The 15,019-nt window shown below is 37.0% G+C and overlaps 1 protein-coding gene across 1 annotated transcript in view; it reads left to right on the forward strand.

Annotated features, from left to right (window-relative positions):
• The window catches only part of SCFD2 (sec1 family domain containing 2), a 186,644-nt gene that overhangs the window by 19,403 nt on the left and 152,222 nt on the right, over positions 1-15,019 (forward strand). Inside the window, exon 3 of the mRNA XM_063157282.1 lies at positions 10,969-11,096. Coding sequence (XP_063013352.1) covers positions 10,969-11,096 — 128 coding nt within the window. The remainder of the gene's footprint in view (positions 1-10,968; positions 11,097-15,019) is intronic.

Raw genomic sequence — 15,019 nt, forward strand, 5'->3', positions numbered from 1 at the left:
ATTCTGTATATCCTCCAAATTAAACTCTGGCTTAATATGGAGATTATCTTCCTATCTTTCCTACTACTAAGGGAAAAAATATTAAAGTATGGTTTAAGGAAACTGTGTTAATGTTTCATAATATATAATCTAGTTGAATATTCCATATTATATTACTTCCTTATGTTTCACCTTTTGTTGACCTTCAAGTTTACAGGTTCAAATGGATATTAATGATCTTGGGAATAGCTAGAATAAACAGAAATCAAAAGGGATAAGAACCCATAGATCCCCAAGCTGTTTGTTGGACTGCAATTTTCTTTTTTAACACAGGAAAGTGCTGTGTTTGCCATCTGGCTAGAGGATTATTGTTACCAAATAATTAGACAAAAAAAAAAGACAGACAGACAGACACACATATATATAAAATGCTACATAAAAAAAGCAAAAAAGCTCTGGATATTTTATAAGATTTTTTTCACTAACTGTTTTACTATTAAGCTGAAGCAAAATTTCTGTATTATTGGTCTAAATAAATGGAATAGAATAAGAGGATTTCTTAAGCAATTTTCAGGTACTCTGTGTGTACCTGTGCATGCATGCATTTTTGCTGACTTGTATGACTTGTATTATGGTAAAATACAGTGCAGGCATTATTTTTCTGCTGTCTTGGTTTAATGCACACTGGTGTCATTGGTTTACACTGTAATTCTTTGATTTTGGAAGCAATGAGTAGAGTTGCATTACTTTTTAATAACATCATTCGTGCACAGCTGCATTGTCTCCTGCATGTGGTTATTAGCAAGTAAAGTTGTTTTGTGTCATAGATGTTTAAGTGTGTATGTTAAACTTTTTGGCTTTCTGAAGCCAAAATACTTACTGTATGTGTATCACAGTGTATATATACAAATACATCTATATTTAGATCCACATGAAACAAGACTGTGATTAAAATACTTGTCCTTACAAGTTTACATGATGCTTGGATCGAGGAAATGTTTGATAAAACTGAAGATGGTGAGTTTGGCAAAAGATGAACATGTTTCAGATGGTGGTTGACCGCACTCATCAGACTTGCGTTTCTCTTGTAAGTTCCTCTTTTATTTTTTATTTAAGAAAACAAAGGGAAAATGTAGAATGCTATGTTATCATTTACTTTTGCTGGGAGGTTTTGTTTCCCTTCTTTTTAATCAATTCCTGATGTGAACTGAATCCTTGCCAGCCTTTTAATAATTATTTATTAAATTTTATTGTAATTCAGTTCACCTGTGGGACCAAAAATATGTCAAATGTTAAGAGTCTGATTTACTTTCCATTATCTATAAAGGAAGGAAAAGGAATTCATCCCAAAGCAAGGAATGTAGGTAAACAGAGAAGTTTTGTGACATCTTGGGGTTGCTGTCTTGGTTGTGTTTATAAGTACCTCCTGAAATGTTTATTTTTAAGTTCTCCCATGCTCTGCTGATAACAGGGAGCATATTTCTTCCTGGTTTGGCATATAGTGGTCATGGTTTTCTTGGAACATAGTAGTTTATAGTTTCTACAAAACAGCAGTTTTGCAACTTAAAATTACGATGATGTTTAAAAACTTGTTTGATATCCCTCTCTTCACAATTTTTGTCTGTCTGAAATAAATTTTTTGATTTTTGGTGTTCTCAGCATATTTTAGACCTTGCTACTATGTTTGTAAAAATTCTGTCCCATACTTCCATATGCTTCTTGGTAAGATAAACAGAAACTTAATCTCTGATGATGTTCAATAACAAATTCAAAGAACACTTTCCTAATACTGTTGGTCTTAGTCACTGGTTGTGTCTTGTGAGTCTTCTTGTGAGTTTCTTTTCTCCTCATAGTAAGCAACAATCTGTTTTATGATCCCATGTCTGAAAATGATTGCAAAATTGAAGTTTACTTAACTGGCATTGCCCTGAAGTGTCCATATCTGTAGGTATGCCTCTGTGAAGCTAAATATCATGGCTTGAGTACAATAACTTGTGTACAGTAACTGTTCCTTGTCTTATTGGTGTGTTTTAACCAACTTTCCCCTGGTGCACTCCACAATGTACCCTTCTTTTGTGAGCCAGAGCTTTCAAAGAATGCTCTGCCTGTTGGGGTTTTTTATGGCCATGTTGAGTCAGCTGTAGACAAACCAGTAATGAAGGAAAACGTGGGCTGTATCCTGTGGAACTGCCTGGCAGCACCTCCCAGCTGTCAAGGAGCAGGCAAAGGAAGTTCATTGCTCCTTGTTTGGTTTGCAGAGTGATTCTGTATGCTGGGTCAGTATTACTGGCACAAGGAGACCCATGCCAAAGTAAAATCAGGGGAGGAGGCAAAATATTAAGAAATTCTTGACTGCTATTGGCACATCTTGCCTTTTTATGAATGAATCTGCTGTGTTAGTGCAGTGAATACTGTACTTCCTTGGTATGGCTACCTGGATATTGAACAACATACAGTGAACTGACAAACTCCTTGTCACCTTTTTTATTACCACAGATATTTCAGATAGTCCAGAGGAGAATCCATTGTAAAACTGGTGGCTGATAAGCAGCTCCCAGTTTTGCACAAAGCGTTTCTGCCTTGGTGAAGGCTGCAAGCTGATTTGCAACATTTTAAATATTATTTTAGAACTGCTTTTAAAATGCCTGGCAGCTTCTTTTTTACATGTCTGTTGTTTAAAAAAGTGTTTTAAAATAAATTGGTGACAGAAGGTTCTTAAATATTTAGTCTTACTGTAATGATTTTTTCTGTATTTTTAAAATTAGATTGTAGTTTTTAATTAAAAATTGATGGTGCTTTTGTCTTGCAGGAAAGTAATTCCTGTATAATTTGATAATGAAGTTTCCTAAAATCTAATAAATAATAGCTTGGCCATACAGGACTGTGTTCTGAAGTATTTAAACAGTATAGAAGCTTATACACTAGGAAATACCCCTGGTTTGGATATACTAAAGAGCAAAGTATATCAGATATGCAAGACCTCTAGTTTTCTTTTGGGAGAAGCTCAATAGTTTGCAGAACTAACAATATAGAGAATTCATTTACGTGATTGTGTTGTAAGATGTAATTTAGTTTTTGCTTAAGTATCTTATGAAGCACTGATAATTTTCTGAACTTTGTAGTACACTTTAATTGACAGATTAATTTCTTCTTTCATCTATTTTTCTAGTGAGATTATTTCTTTAAAATTCATGTTTGCAGCATGGAAAAATGCAAGTCTCAAAACCTTGTGCAGTTGAGGCAGAAAAGTTGGTGTTTTAACAGCACTCTGTGTGACCTTTAGTGAATCAATTGTTTTATCAATCAAATTATGCTAGTATGAGTTAATTAATTAACTTGATCTTGATGTGACACAGCCTTCCTGGAGTATACAGAGAGAGGAGGGAGGGGAAAGAAGGGTCTGTATAAACACCATATGCAAAGGCTGAAGCTATCAGCCTGCCATTAGCCCTTTATCTGAGAGGCCCTTGGCATATAAATCAAACAATAACCTCTGTGTTTTGACTCAGTGCCAAAGTATACAGCCACAGTTGAGTCTAGGACAGATTACACCCACCGAGTGGCTTGAGGGCTTGGAGTGAAACTGGGAAGTAAACATTAAATTATTCAGGAACATATTTATGTTCTTTAATGTTGGCTGTTGGACACTTTTTTTTGGTACTATTTGCTTCATGTTCTAATCATAAAAACCAATACATGGAACCATTTTAAGATGCATCTAAGCAAGGATGTGAGAATAATGTTCTAAGTTGAAGGGCTGCAAAGAGCTTGTTTTTTAAAAGGTTTTGTGTGTTATGCCATTTTGCAAAATGTTTGCTAATCTATAGCAGAGGTGGTAATTTTCATTCTCCTGCAGTTTTCTGCAAGCATACTACCAAGATGACATTAGCTTTTTTGAATGTTTTTCTTTCTAAGGTTAGGACAGATTGGAATATAGTTCCAGTTTCTACTGTCTGAAGTGTATTTAATTAGGCTGAGCAGATCTGCCAACTGTACAAAATGTTCAACAGCACAAGGACAGCCCACTGCTAGGAACCACTTTAAAACTTAATGTTATTTTGCTTTCTTAGAAATACTGTTAGTCCCTTCTGGGAATGTGCAACTTACATTTATTTGAAAACAAAAATTTTGTGGATTTTGTATTTTTCTCTAAGTCTTGGTTACTCTTTAGTTGAACACACATTGGCCAAGCCCATCAAGAGCACATGCTTGGGATGTGCTCAAATTGCAGCCATGCTAGAGACTGAGCTCCTGAAAATACTGATAGCTGTTTCTATATGGAAAATTTTAGATAAATTATGTTGGAGCTGTTTGGTGACTTTCAGAAGGGTGAAATGAAGAGTAGCTTCATTCTCTGAGCCCAGCTGTGTTCTGGGACCATGACAGTGTGGAGCTCTTCTCATCCACCTGGTATTCTCCACAGCATGTCCACACGATCCCTGTTGTTGGAGGAGGGAGGATGTCTCTTGATACCTGGCCCTTTGCTCCAGGCTCAAAGCCAAATCTTTGCATCTTATCACAGGCTTGTGCTTCTTTTTGTTTCATCAGTATTCAAATGACATATTGCAGCAGTGGATTTGTCCTTCGTAGTAATGGTCTTCTGACCACCTGGTGTTGTTTTTTGAAGTGCTGTGCACTTAATGTGGGTGTTGTGTTGTCTTTAAAGAAATGTGTTATTGCAAAGGCAATATTTGGCAGCACACCCTTTTTTTTTAGCAGTCACTCAGTTTTGGGCAGCTTTGTGGTATTAACGACCCTCTAATTTAATCTTTACTGAATTTTTCCCTTCTCCCTTCCTCTTGTGAAAATATACAGACGCAGCTGAGTTGTAAAGCTATATAGATGAAAGGTGAAAACTGGTACAATAACCACAGAATCTATCACATGTTGAGACTACCACAATTTTCCTTCTGATTTTCTTTATCTGTGAAAGTATAAACACGACTACTTTGTTATGCTGAAATTCTGTCATTTTGGTTGATTAATTTTTGAAGCCCACTCACAGTTATTTTCTGTCTTCTATTCAGAGCCTATGTCAGCAAGTTACTGTTTGAAATCCCATGTCCTTTGCCAGGTGTCTAAATAAGAACATTTGCTTATTCTTTCTTCCTTATTAGCATCTTGCTCATATGATGTCCTCCACCTGGTTCTTTGCTGTTTATGATGTTGTGATATAGGCTGTGCTTCCACGTGATGCCAAGAGGTTTAAAACCAAAAAAAACCTGTAAAAAGTCATCTTTTTCTTCCTTCATTTAAGCTACAGGAAACCTGCGAAGGAAACTGTATGTAGATACTGATTTCTCAATTTGGCCTTTGAAAAGGTTATGGAAGAGACTTTTGACCTGTTTTTCAGTAAGCCTGGGGGCATGGCAGGGCCTTCATGTAACTGAAAAAAATGCCAATGTTTTATAAGGAGAAAACATGATGACCTGAATTTGTCCTGTTAGGCAAAGAAGTCCAGACAAAAATCCAGTAATAGATAATATTCATGTCACTTTTATCTTCCTTGACTGGAAGTTAGATCACATCATAATAATTTGCAATAGCTTGCCAGAGACTACATATGTGGCTGATAATTCTGGTGATTATGGTATGCTGCTTGGACAAGAGTCTTTGACTTGGTTTTATTGGTTAATTACTCATGCTGATTGAAGAAATATATTGCCAAACTAATACTGTAAATGTTAGGAGGGTTGGGAATGGTCTAATCATACATCTGAAAACATAATGATGAATGAGGAGCACTTAGTAATTGAATGAACATATTTTCTAGTATAGGCTTACTACTTCCTGACCTTTTGCTCTTGCATTAGAGACCAGGAAGACCATATTTTAATAATTTGTAAATAATAGACAAGACCTGAAGCAGTAAGGGAAGTAAATATTTTTCAGTACTGGTGGTATGAAGCAAGTCACATGTCATTTCAGCCGTGGGTAAATTGTGGTCTTGTGCACTGGGCCCCCTCAGGGTAAGTGCCCCCAGATTTCTGTCTTTGCCTCTAGTTTTGCATCTGCTTTGCAAGTTTGCTCTCCATTGACTGGTGCTTGATTTCACCTATTTCCTGACTACTGCCTTCAGCTTGGTAATAGCACATCCCAGTGCCACCAACCTCCCCTGTTCTCCCCAAATTTGTCAACATGAATAGCTTTGATTCTAAGCCTACAGATGATCAGGGATAGGGATACTTTCTGTCTGTCAGCTAAACTTGGCAGTGTTGTCCTTGCAGGACTGGACCAGACCGGATCAAGAGAGTAAGCTACAATTATTTTAACTGATGCAAGATTAGGCATTTGATAATCAACCTGTAAATGTCTAGATCAAACAAAATAGTTTAGTTATCAGAACACGTTACTGAAAGGAGTTCCATGGGAACGAGAGCAAGTTCCCACACAGTGTAAGTATTGCTGAAGCTAGTGCACCATCACCAAAAAAACCTGCCTACCAAACTGTACCCTTACTTCTGCTCAGGGTTTTGGCTTTTCCACCCTGCATCTTTTAAACAACAGATTTCATTGTGTGGTCTTTCCTTTGGATATTATAAATTTGAGAAGCCAGCTAGTTAGCCACCTCATGGCTAAATAATTTTATTATTGATTTTGATCTTTGTTTTTCTATCTCTCCTTGAAGCACCTGCATCAAGCTTTAGTCAGCATGGAGCATCCCAGTCTCTCTGACTGGTTCTCATCAGCACCTTTTTCCTGGCACAATTGCCAGCTGGTGTCTCATTTTAGGATTTGTATAGACTATGGATCTGATGCCCTCTGTCCTCCTGATTCAGCTTTGAAAACTGGAATGCAAATATCAGAAGTAGGGGAGCTGCATCTTTTAGTTTTCTAGATTTCTCCCTCTTTCTTTATAATCTTTTTCATTGTTGTTTTAAAGTACAAATTATATGCAGTTAAATTTTAATTAATTTTGGAACAGAGAATGTCTCATTAAAAAAGCTTGGCTGTGAGGGAAAGGGAGAAATTTGCAATTATGAGATGTCTGTCAAAGGCTGCTTTTTGTAGATTGTGTCCAGTGGGGCTTTTCAGAGACTTACGCTTTTTCTCAGGACTTAATGTGATATTTTTGTTTAATAAATTTTCTGCCAAGTTAGTGCTATGCTTGTTTTTATTAAATTCTGTTTTCTGATAGAAATGGTTGATTAGATACAATACAAGGACTATAGCGATAAAAGAAATGGACAGGGTATCAAATCTGTGAGCAAAACTCTACCCTTGCTGGTGAAATGGATTTTCCTGAAAGGCCCTTGCATTTTAGTGTTCTCTTCTCTTTGTCAGGTTTGCTGTGCCCTGCAAAACATTTTGTAATAGAAAAGCACACCAGTGTGCTTTCCTGTTAAAATTAGGTAAATATTACAGTGTACTGTAATATTTACCTAATTTTGTGACATTTATTTTGAAAGGTGTTTTTGAATTCCTGAGATGTACTGTTGTGTAACTGTAAAGGATTTATTTTTCTTAAGCAAACCATCATCATTCAGACAATATCTTTTAAGGTTTTTGTAATGCATTGAATATTAAAAAAAAAACCAAAAAACTTCTTCATTTCAGAAAACTACTTTCAGAGTGCAAAGGTTGACTTTAATGTGTAAAATATATTATAAGATAATGTGTATTATATTATATAAGATAATGTGTAAAATCAATACATAGTTCTTGGGAAGTCAAGGAATGCAAGACAAGGGAGAAATTTGAATTGGGGTACTGGATTCCATAGAAATCACTGATTACCAGTGTCCCTGGATTGGGGCATTTGCACCAAAGCAGAGGAACTGCAGATGGGAAAAAGTGGAGGGGAAGGGCACCATGACAAGAGCTGGAAGGCAGTTGCAGACAAATGTTTCCCCAAAAGGGTAAGATAAGATAATATATTTTCCAAGTGCTAGAAACCTCTAAAAGGAAAATGTTGTGGTAACTTCTCAGATCAGGCAAGGGGCAACACCAGAGCCCTGTACTGTGTCCTACTGACTCATTCCCAGCAGTTATTCCTGTCTTGTTACTGATGAAGGTTAAGAGTGGGTGTTTTTCAAAGCAAAAACATTTATTGGAAAGGGTAATAGAAGGGGAATGGGAAAAGTGTTAGCAGCAGAAAAAATACAAGTACTTTTGTGGCTATTTTCCCCTGTTATATTAAAAAAAAAAGAGTTGTTTGCTCTGGATTGACCTAGTCAGTTGACTGTGTAAGCTATTGATATACATTGACCTCATCCTGCTTGTATATAGTTATATATATGATATCTAAACCACTAATTGTTCTGCAAAGCAGTGGGAAGAAAAATGTCTACAGAAAATCTGGATGACAGAGATGTAGCATACAGGAGTGTGGTTGACTCTCCTTTCCTTTAAGGCTGTACCATAGCTGTTTTGCTTTTTGCTATTTTTGATGTATTAAAGCAGCTCTCAGGGGTCCTGCAAACTTTGGTCCTTGACATAAAAGAAAACCTTACTGTGGCTAAAGGAGAAAGAAAGAATATGCTATAAAAAGCAAAAAGTAAATCCACACCCCTCCCCTTTTTTTTTCTTTCTTAAAATATTAGCCTGAGTCATTCTTAATGTTTTGTTTCTTTGTTTAGTTTAAAATAATGGGTCTGTTGTTTTGGAGGGGTATTATAGTTTATTAACGAGTAGAAGTACCAGCTGAAACAGAGACTTCTAGTAGTGATGATAGAAAATAGTGTACATGTTGTTTTCTTGTCCTCTGAAGTGACAGGACTGATCCACACATGGCGTGGAAAGGGACAGCAGCAAGCAAGGATTATGGAAAAATGGTGTAACCTTATCACATGCACTCTTCTATTGACTTCTATAGATGCTTTTAGGATGAGTTTTCCACACTTTACTGTTTGCTAAGTACCTTTATGAATTATATGAGTGAGAAAGATAAGACTGCAAAAACCTGTAGAAAATCTGATAGGCTTTTATTTTAGCTTCCTTATGTTGCTTTTTTTCCTTTATTTGAAAGGCTCAGCTCCTGGTATCTTGTTCATGTGAGACTCTGTGTTTACATTTATGGTGATGAAGAGAATTGTGAGAATGAGAATAGGCTAAAGATCTTCTACAGGAATTTTACTTTTTTTTCCCTTCCAAGTAGAGAAAAAAGTATTTTTAAACCTAGCTTCCTGCTGTTTCAGGTTCAGTTCCTGATCTCTATAGATTTGCTATTGGAACTGTGTATTCAGGAAGGGATTAGTTATCAGACAATGCAGTGGCCTTATAAAATCCAAACCTCAGCCCCAGGTGTAAATGACAGTGAGACATCCCCCTGTGAATGTGATGTGAACAGGATCAACACAGTGCATTTACAAGTGGTGTTGGATGGGGAGAAGATTTAGTAGATAATATGTAAAAATAGCATGCCTGAGGATCACAGAATCAGAGCTATTAAAAGACCTCCAAGATCATCAAGTCCAACCTTTGACTGAGTACTCCCATGCCCACTAAACCATATCACAAAGTGTTAGATCTCCTAATTTTTGGACACTTCCAGGTATGGTGACTCCACCACTTCCCTGGGGTACCTGTGCTTGACAACCCCTTCCATAAAGAAATTTTTATATTGTATTGAAGCATCCAGTTGCTTTGGAAATCTCTCATTTCTTGCACTATTGTACATTACATATTACTGTAGTTTTTCTTGTGAGTAATCTTCTTGGAGCTGCTGCCCATGGAAAGTCACAGCACCAGTGCTCAGATCGCACTTGATGATGGAGGTGAGGGAGCTGCTGCAGGTGCCCCAGCTGCTTTTGGGATGTGCTGCCTGCTGCCTCTGTGTTTAGAAGGAGGTCAAGTGGTACTGTATGAAAGAGAAATGGAAAGACTGTGTTAGGTCATCTGATTTTTATTTTTTTAATTAGTCACTCATGGCAGTAGGGTGAAATTTGCACTTCCTATTCATTTGTGATCTGTTCAGAAGAAGGATAACTCAACCTTTTTCCCACAGTCCTTGCACCCACTCAGGCTTTGACAAAGGATGTGGGTTGCTTGGATGTCACAAGTGGGGCTTGGTGATCCTCTTACCTGGTTTGGAAGACATCACAGATTTGCTAAATACAGCCCTGCTGTTGCAGCAGAACATAAGAACAGCTGCTCTGGAATGGTATCAAATGAGTTATTATGGATTTCTATTTCCATGAAACAAAGCTTGTTTTGGCATGTTTGTAAGCGTGTTGTAAATGCTATCAAAATGTCTTTAGGAGTTAAATGTCTCCTGAGGAGAAAACAGAGGGAAGCTTTTCCTTTAAAACAAAAAATACATTAAAAAAATCATCATAATTAATCTCAATGTGTGGCTTTAGCCCCAAGCAAGGGATTTTCCTGCCCTGTCCTCCCTTGCCACTGAGAGAACACTGAATTCATTCACACAAGCAACAACTGCAGTATCCTGGAGGAAGGAGAAGACTGACAGGGAACTGAGTTCAGATGAGCTACACAAATGCCTAATTTAAGTTTAGCAGCAACAACAACAAAAAGGAAATCTGTAATTGCAGAAATCATAAGGACAGTTAATTTCTGCTATGAATTATTCATTTCATATATGGAGAATCCATGAAACCCAAAGTGACAGTAGTTCATCAAAATTATGACAACAGCCTTCAGCATTGGGAGTGCCAACTTTGGGATATAAACTCTCATGGGGATGTTAGAGCCCATCCTTTCCATAGCATTTTAGTAACTGAAGAAGTTTGGACTGTTTCTGATATTCTCATGGTTGTACATTAGTGGTTACTTTTAGAATGACATGCTTATTTATTATATGTGAATTCTAATGCTTTGAAATGCTAGCAAAAAAAATCTAGCTTTTCTGTAAAACTGTAGCAACTGTTCTGCTAAGAATAATCAATATTTTATCACTTTATTTTTGCTTGTATCCTGCCTACCTGAGAGATTAGTAAGTAGAAGCATTCATTTCAAAATATAAATGTTGATGTAAGTTTACTCCATTATTCAAGCAATGTTTACTATAGTCGTGTCATTTTCTTACAGTGATCCAGCTGCCAAAGCTCTCTGGGAGTCTTTCATGAACCTCAAACAAAAGGAAGCTGTGATGGAGGCCAGGAGACACCTTGTGGAGGCTGCAAGCAGAGAAAATTTACCTATTAAGATGAGCATGGGTGAGCAATGTGACATAGTCTCCCTTACAAAGTAATAATGTGAAAGATATCAGCTTATCTTTTTCCACATCACCCTCTTGGGCAAAACCCACCCATTCTTGGTTCCTCCCCATCCTTGTCAACAGGTTTCAGGTGGCCTTCATGGCTACCTTAGGATCTTTCTGGTATATAAGGGAGAGACATTTTTTTTAAAGAATACAACAACCTTAAAAAGATTGAGAACCATGGAAAAGTTTTGGAGTTCTAGAAGGGGGGGTTTTAAAGGCATGTAAATGGTTAGCAATGCTACTAGTCTATATTTTACAGAGCATGAGGATTTTTTTCTTAAAAAGTTAGCAAGATTTGTGTCCTGAAAGCAGACATTGTAAATAGCAACTGAAAGTTGTGCAGCTCTTGCATAGGATGGCATTATTTAGGTAGTATTTACATTACATAGGTAATGAGGTTTATGCTAAGACTTCCTGGCTCAGGGAAGTTTAAGCTGAAATCCATGTCTGGACACACTTTAAACCTCAATTTTTCAAAATATTAGAGAAACAGATTAAGACACAATGGCTTTCAATACCTCTTTTAGAACCTCATTCTCATCATGTCCCATACTCAGTAAAACATGGAAATTCATATATCAGGCATATAAAAACCAGTATTGGCTCTATACAGCAATATTTTTGTTTTATGCATACTGTTAGGTCTACTTCTTGCTGAACTTTTCATCAAGAGAGAAGGGTCCTCATGGAATAAGAGTAACAGACTTTTATCTGTGACCCTAGAGTAAACTGCCAAGATATTGTAGAATTAGATGTACAACCAAGTCATGAATTCCTTACAACTGTAAGATACTGTATGGCTTTTGCAAATACCTAGAGTATGCATTTAATAGATTATTAATCAGAAATATTAGATTTCTGTAACAGTAATGTTGTAACCTGTTTTAAAGAAGTGGAAAAGGAGTAGCTCAGAAAAGGCTATTACAAATTTGTCTGAAGCAGGGAAGGTTCAGTAAACAATAAAATCTTAAGTTTTTAATGTGTGTGAGTACTCACGATAATAATGTTAAGAAGCCTCCACTATTTTTCTGTGACATACACTTTAAAACAATTATTATGCTTATTATTATTATTAATGTTGAAATTCATCTTTGTTACAAAAGTAATTGCTTCTTGTCTTCAAGGGGTAATGATCCATCTCTGACCTTTGCTCCTTTGTGTGAATGATGAGATTAGCCACCCTTTCCTCTGTGTCCCCTTCCTGTGTATCCAGTGAAGGCTGCAGTAACCTAGTTTTTAATCACAGTGGCTGACACTTACTGAATGTCTTGCATACAGGAGCCTGATACACTGCTGTATGGAAATATTAGGAGTTGATGGTGAAACAAATTCCTGATTTTTTTTTTGTTGTTGTTGAAATGTAGATTAAAGTAATATTCACAGAATTTTGTTCTGCTGTAAATTGTGTATTTATCTTGCACTAGAATCATAATCAGTTGTTAACTTTGTAGTTGAAATTCAAAGGGTGAAGTAAAGTTTGAGGTAGTCTTGTAAATGATAAACAGGGATAAAATAAGAAACAAGGAGAGGGGGGCACTTGAGTCACCAAAATAAACCATTTCTTACTGAGCAGAAATGCAGAAAACCCGAAACTCACACCCAGATGTCATATTGTGCAATGACACATATTGGTAAATGACTTCTTAAAATGGACATGTATACAGCATTCACTGCTTGTTCACCATGCTGCAGAACATTTTGCTTTTTTGTTGGGAAGCTGGAAATTGTGCTGTTTATCAATTGCGGCATTTGCTGAGAAGCAAAAAATCATAGTGGCCTGTTCTGGTTCTGATTGCTGTGGTGTATTGAAAGGCTCCTTCCACTGCAGCTGTGATATGAGGCAACTCTGGCTGGAGAAAAGGGAAGTGCTTTCACTGTGCTTGGACTTGAGTTTTTTATGATTTTACCTCAGGTTCTGCCTGTGTTGGAAGATCTCAGTGGATTGCACATTGTTTTTCTCAACACTTAGGGTACTTTCTGAGTTTTTTATGGCCCTGATATTAAATGTCAGAGATTTTCTAGCATGAAAGTTTCCTCTTACTCTCTTTACTAAGACCAGCTGTGTCAGATGGTAAGAGTATTTTCCCTAGTACTTCTTTTTTGCTTTTTTGTTTTTCCCCTGGAAATAAGGAGTGAATTACATTTGAAAGCAAAGCTTTGCATTCCATTTGGTGTAGTTGAGCCCTCCTGCAGTGGCCACCTGCCTGAAAACCTGTATCACTTGTGACACTGGCAGCATGGGAGCCCTTTGCAATGATGGGAAACTCAATCACATCCTGTTTCTGTATTTTCAGTGAAAGGAAAAGAAATTCTGTTATTCTCTGAGCTTTGAAAGGCTGCTCATTGCTCTGTTCATGAGCTTCCACTTTTCCTCTGCAAGGCATGTGCCTGATGACCAGCTTTCCTCTTTCTCTGCCTCCTGCATGTGGCAGGAGCAATGACAGCTGTGGGAGAACACACAGCTCAAGCTTTTGCTTTCTGGTATCTTCTGAATGTGTCTTCCTCCTCCTGAGATGAAGGAGAGTAGGAAAACTGTAGAAGGGGACACATGTCTTCTCTCCAGCACCTTCAAATGTCTGTAGGCCACTGGAAATTCCATATTTTTCCATTGAGATCAGCAGGAAAAGAGGAGAAGAGATCTGATGAAAGAGAAAAAAGAGAAATAAAGGATACAACAATTGTGGTTACGTTTTTTGAGCTGGGTAGATTGGAGCTCTGCTTTCAGGTGTTCTTGATTTGCATATTCATTGTTTTAGTTGTATCAAGGGAGGTGGTAATGGGTATGTCTGAAGTATTTGTTTGCATGTAAATAGGTGAAGCTGTCCTTTTCTAGATGTAATTTAAATAAAGAGGCATTAAAATATTTCATGTCAATCTATATACATACACACTTCGAAAAACCCAAAAGCCAACAAACAACGCTTTTAAAGAAATACATCAGCTCCATTTTTCCTCTGATGTATTTGCATTTGTGTGTTATGTACCCAGATGAGGGCTGGTAAATACTTGCCAAATTCTGGTCAGATAGCCTCTTGAGTAGGTGTAAACACATAGGTGTAAATTATTTTGACATAATAAAAATCCTTGCATTTAAAATATATTTAATTTAAAGAAATAAATATCGCTTTGAAAAGCTCTTTGGAAGAAAAGATTGTCTTAATAGCTTTTGGGCAAGATTTATAGCATTGTGCTAAATTTGGGTGAAATTGTAAATACTGGAAAGGGATTACTTCTGCCCATTCCTTGGTAAGTGACTGTAACGAAGCCTCCCTGGAGCAGCAGAGAGTTTGCTGCTTTTTCCATTCCTGAATTTCCTGCTCCATTCTTCATTAGTCTGGTGCATATCTTAATCATCCTCTGAGCATGGCTGGGCCTTATTGTCTCCTTGAAAGCTTTACTATTAGCATAGTATTTGGCAGTGGTAAAACCTTTGCTACAAATGTTCTTCTGTGGCTTTAGCAGCACCCTTACCCTTCTGTTTGAAAAGAACATAGTAAACCTTGACTGAATCTGAATTCCTTTATTGTGTCTTTTTGCTGGCATGGAGATTGGTGAAAGTTGAAACACTGGTACAGTAACAGAAACAAAGTGCAGTGTGCTGTTCCACAAGCCCCTGTTAGCAAGAGAAAAGCCATTTGGTTTCTTTCCATTTGAATTGTACAAACACAGTTTTAAAAATCACACTCACTATAAAATTAGCAAAGCCTTAGTCTTTGTGAAGTAAAAAAAGAGTGCTGTAACTTTTTCAGATGGGGTGGTTTATATGGGTTGAATTGAATTATTTGTTTGGATGGAAATAGGAAGATGCTGACATTCCAGTGTGACAATACGAAATAATATTTTGAGTTTATAGCAGTAGCTTAAAATGGACAAGAT

This window comes from Melospiza melodia, chromosome 5 (assembly GCF_035770615.1).
Source record: "Melospiza melodia melodia isolate bMelMel2 chromosome 5, bMelMel2.pri, whole genome shotgun sequence".
Taxonomy (NCBI): domain Eukaryota; kingdom Metazoa; phylum Chordata; class Aves; order Passeriformes; family Passerellidae; genus Melospiza; species Melospiza melodia.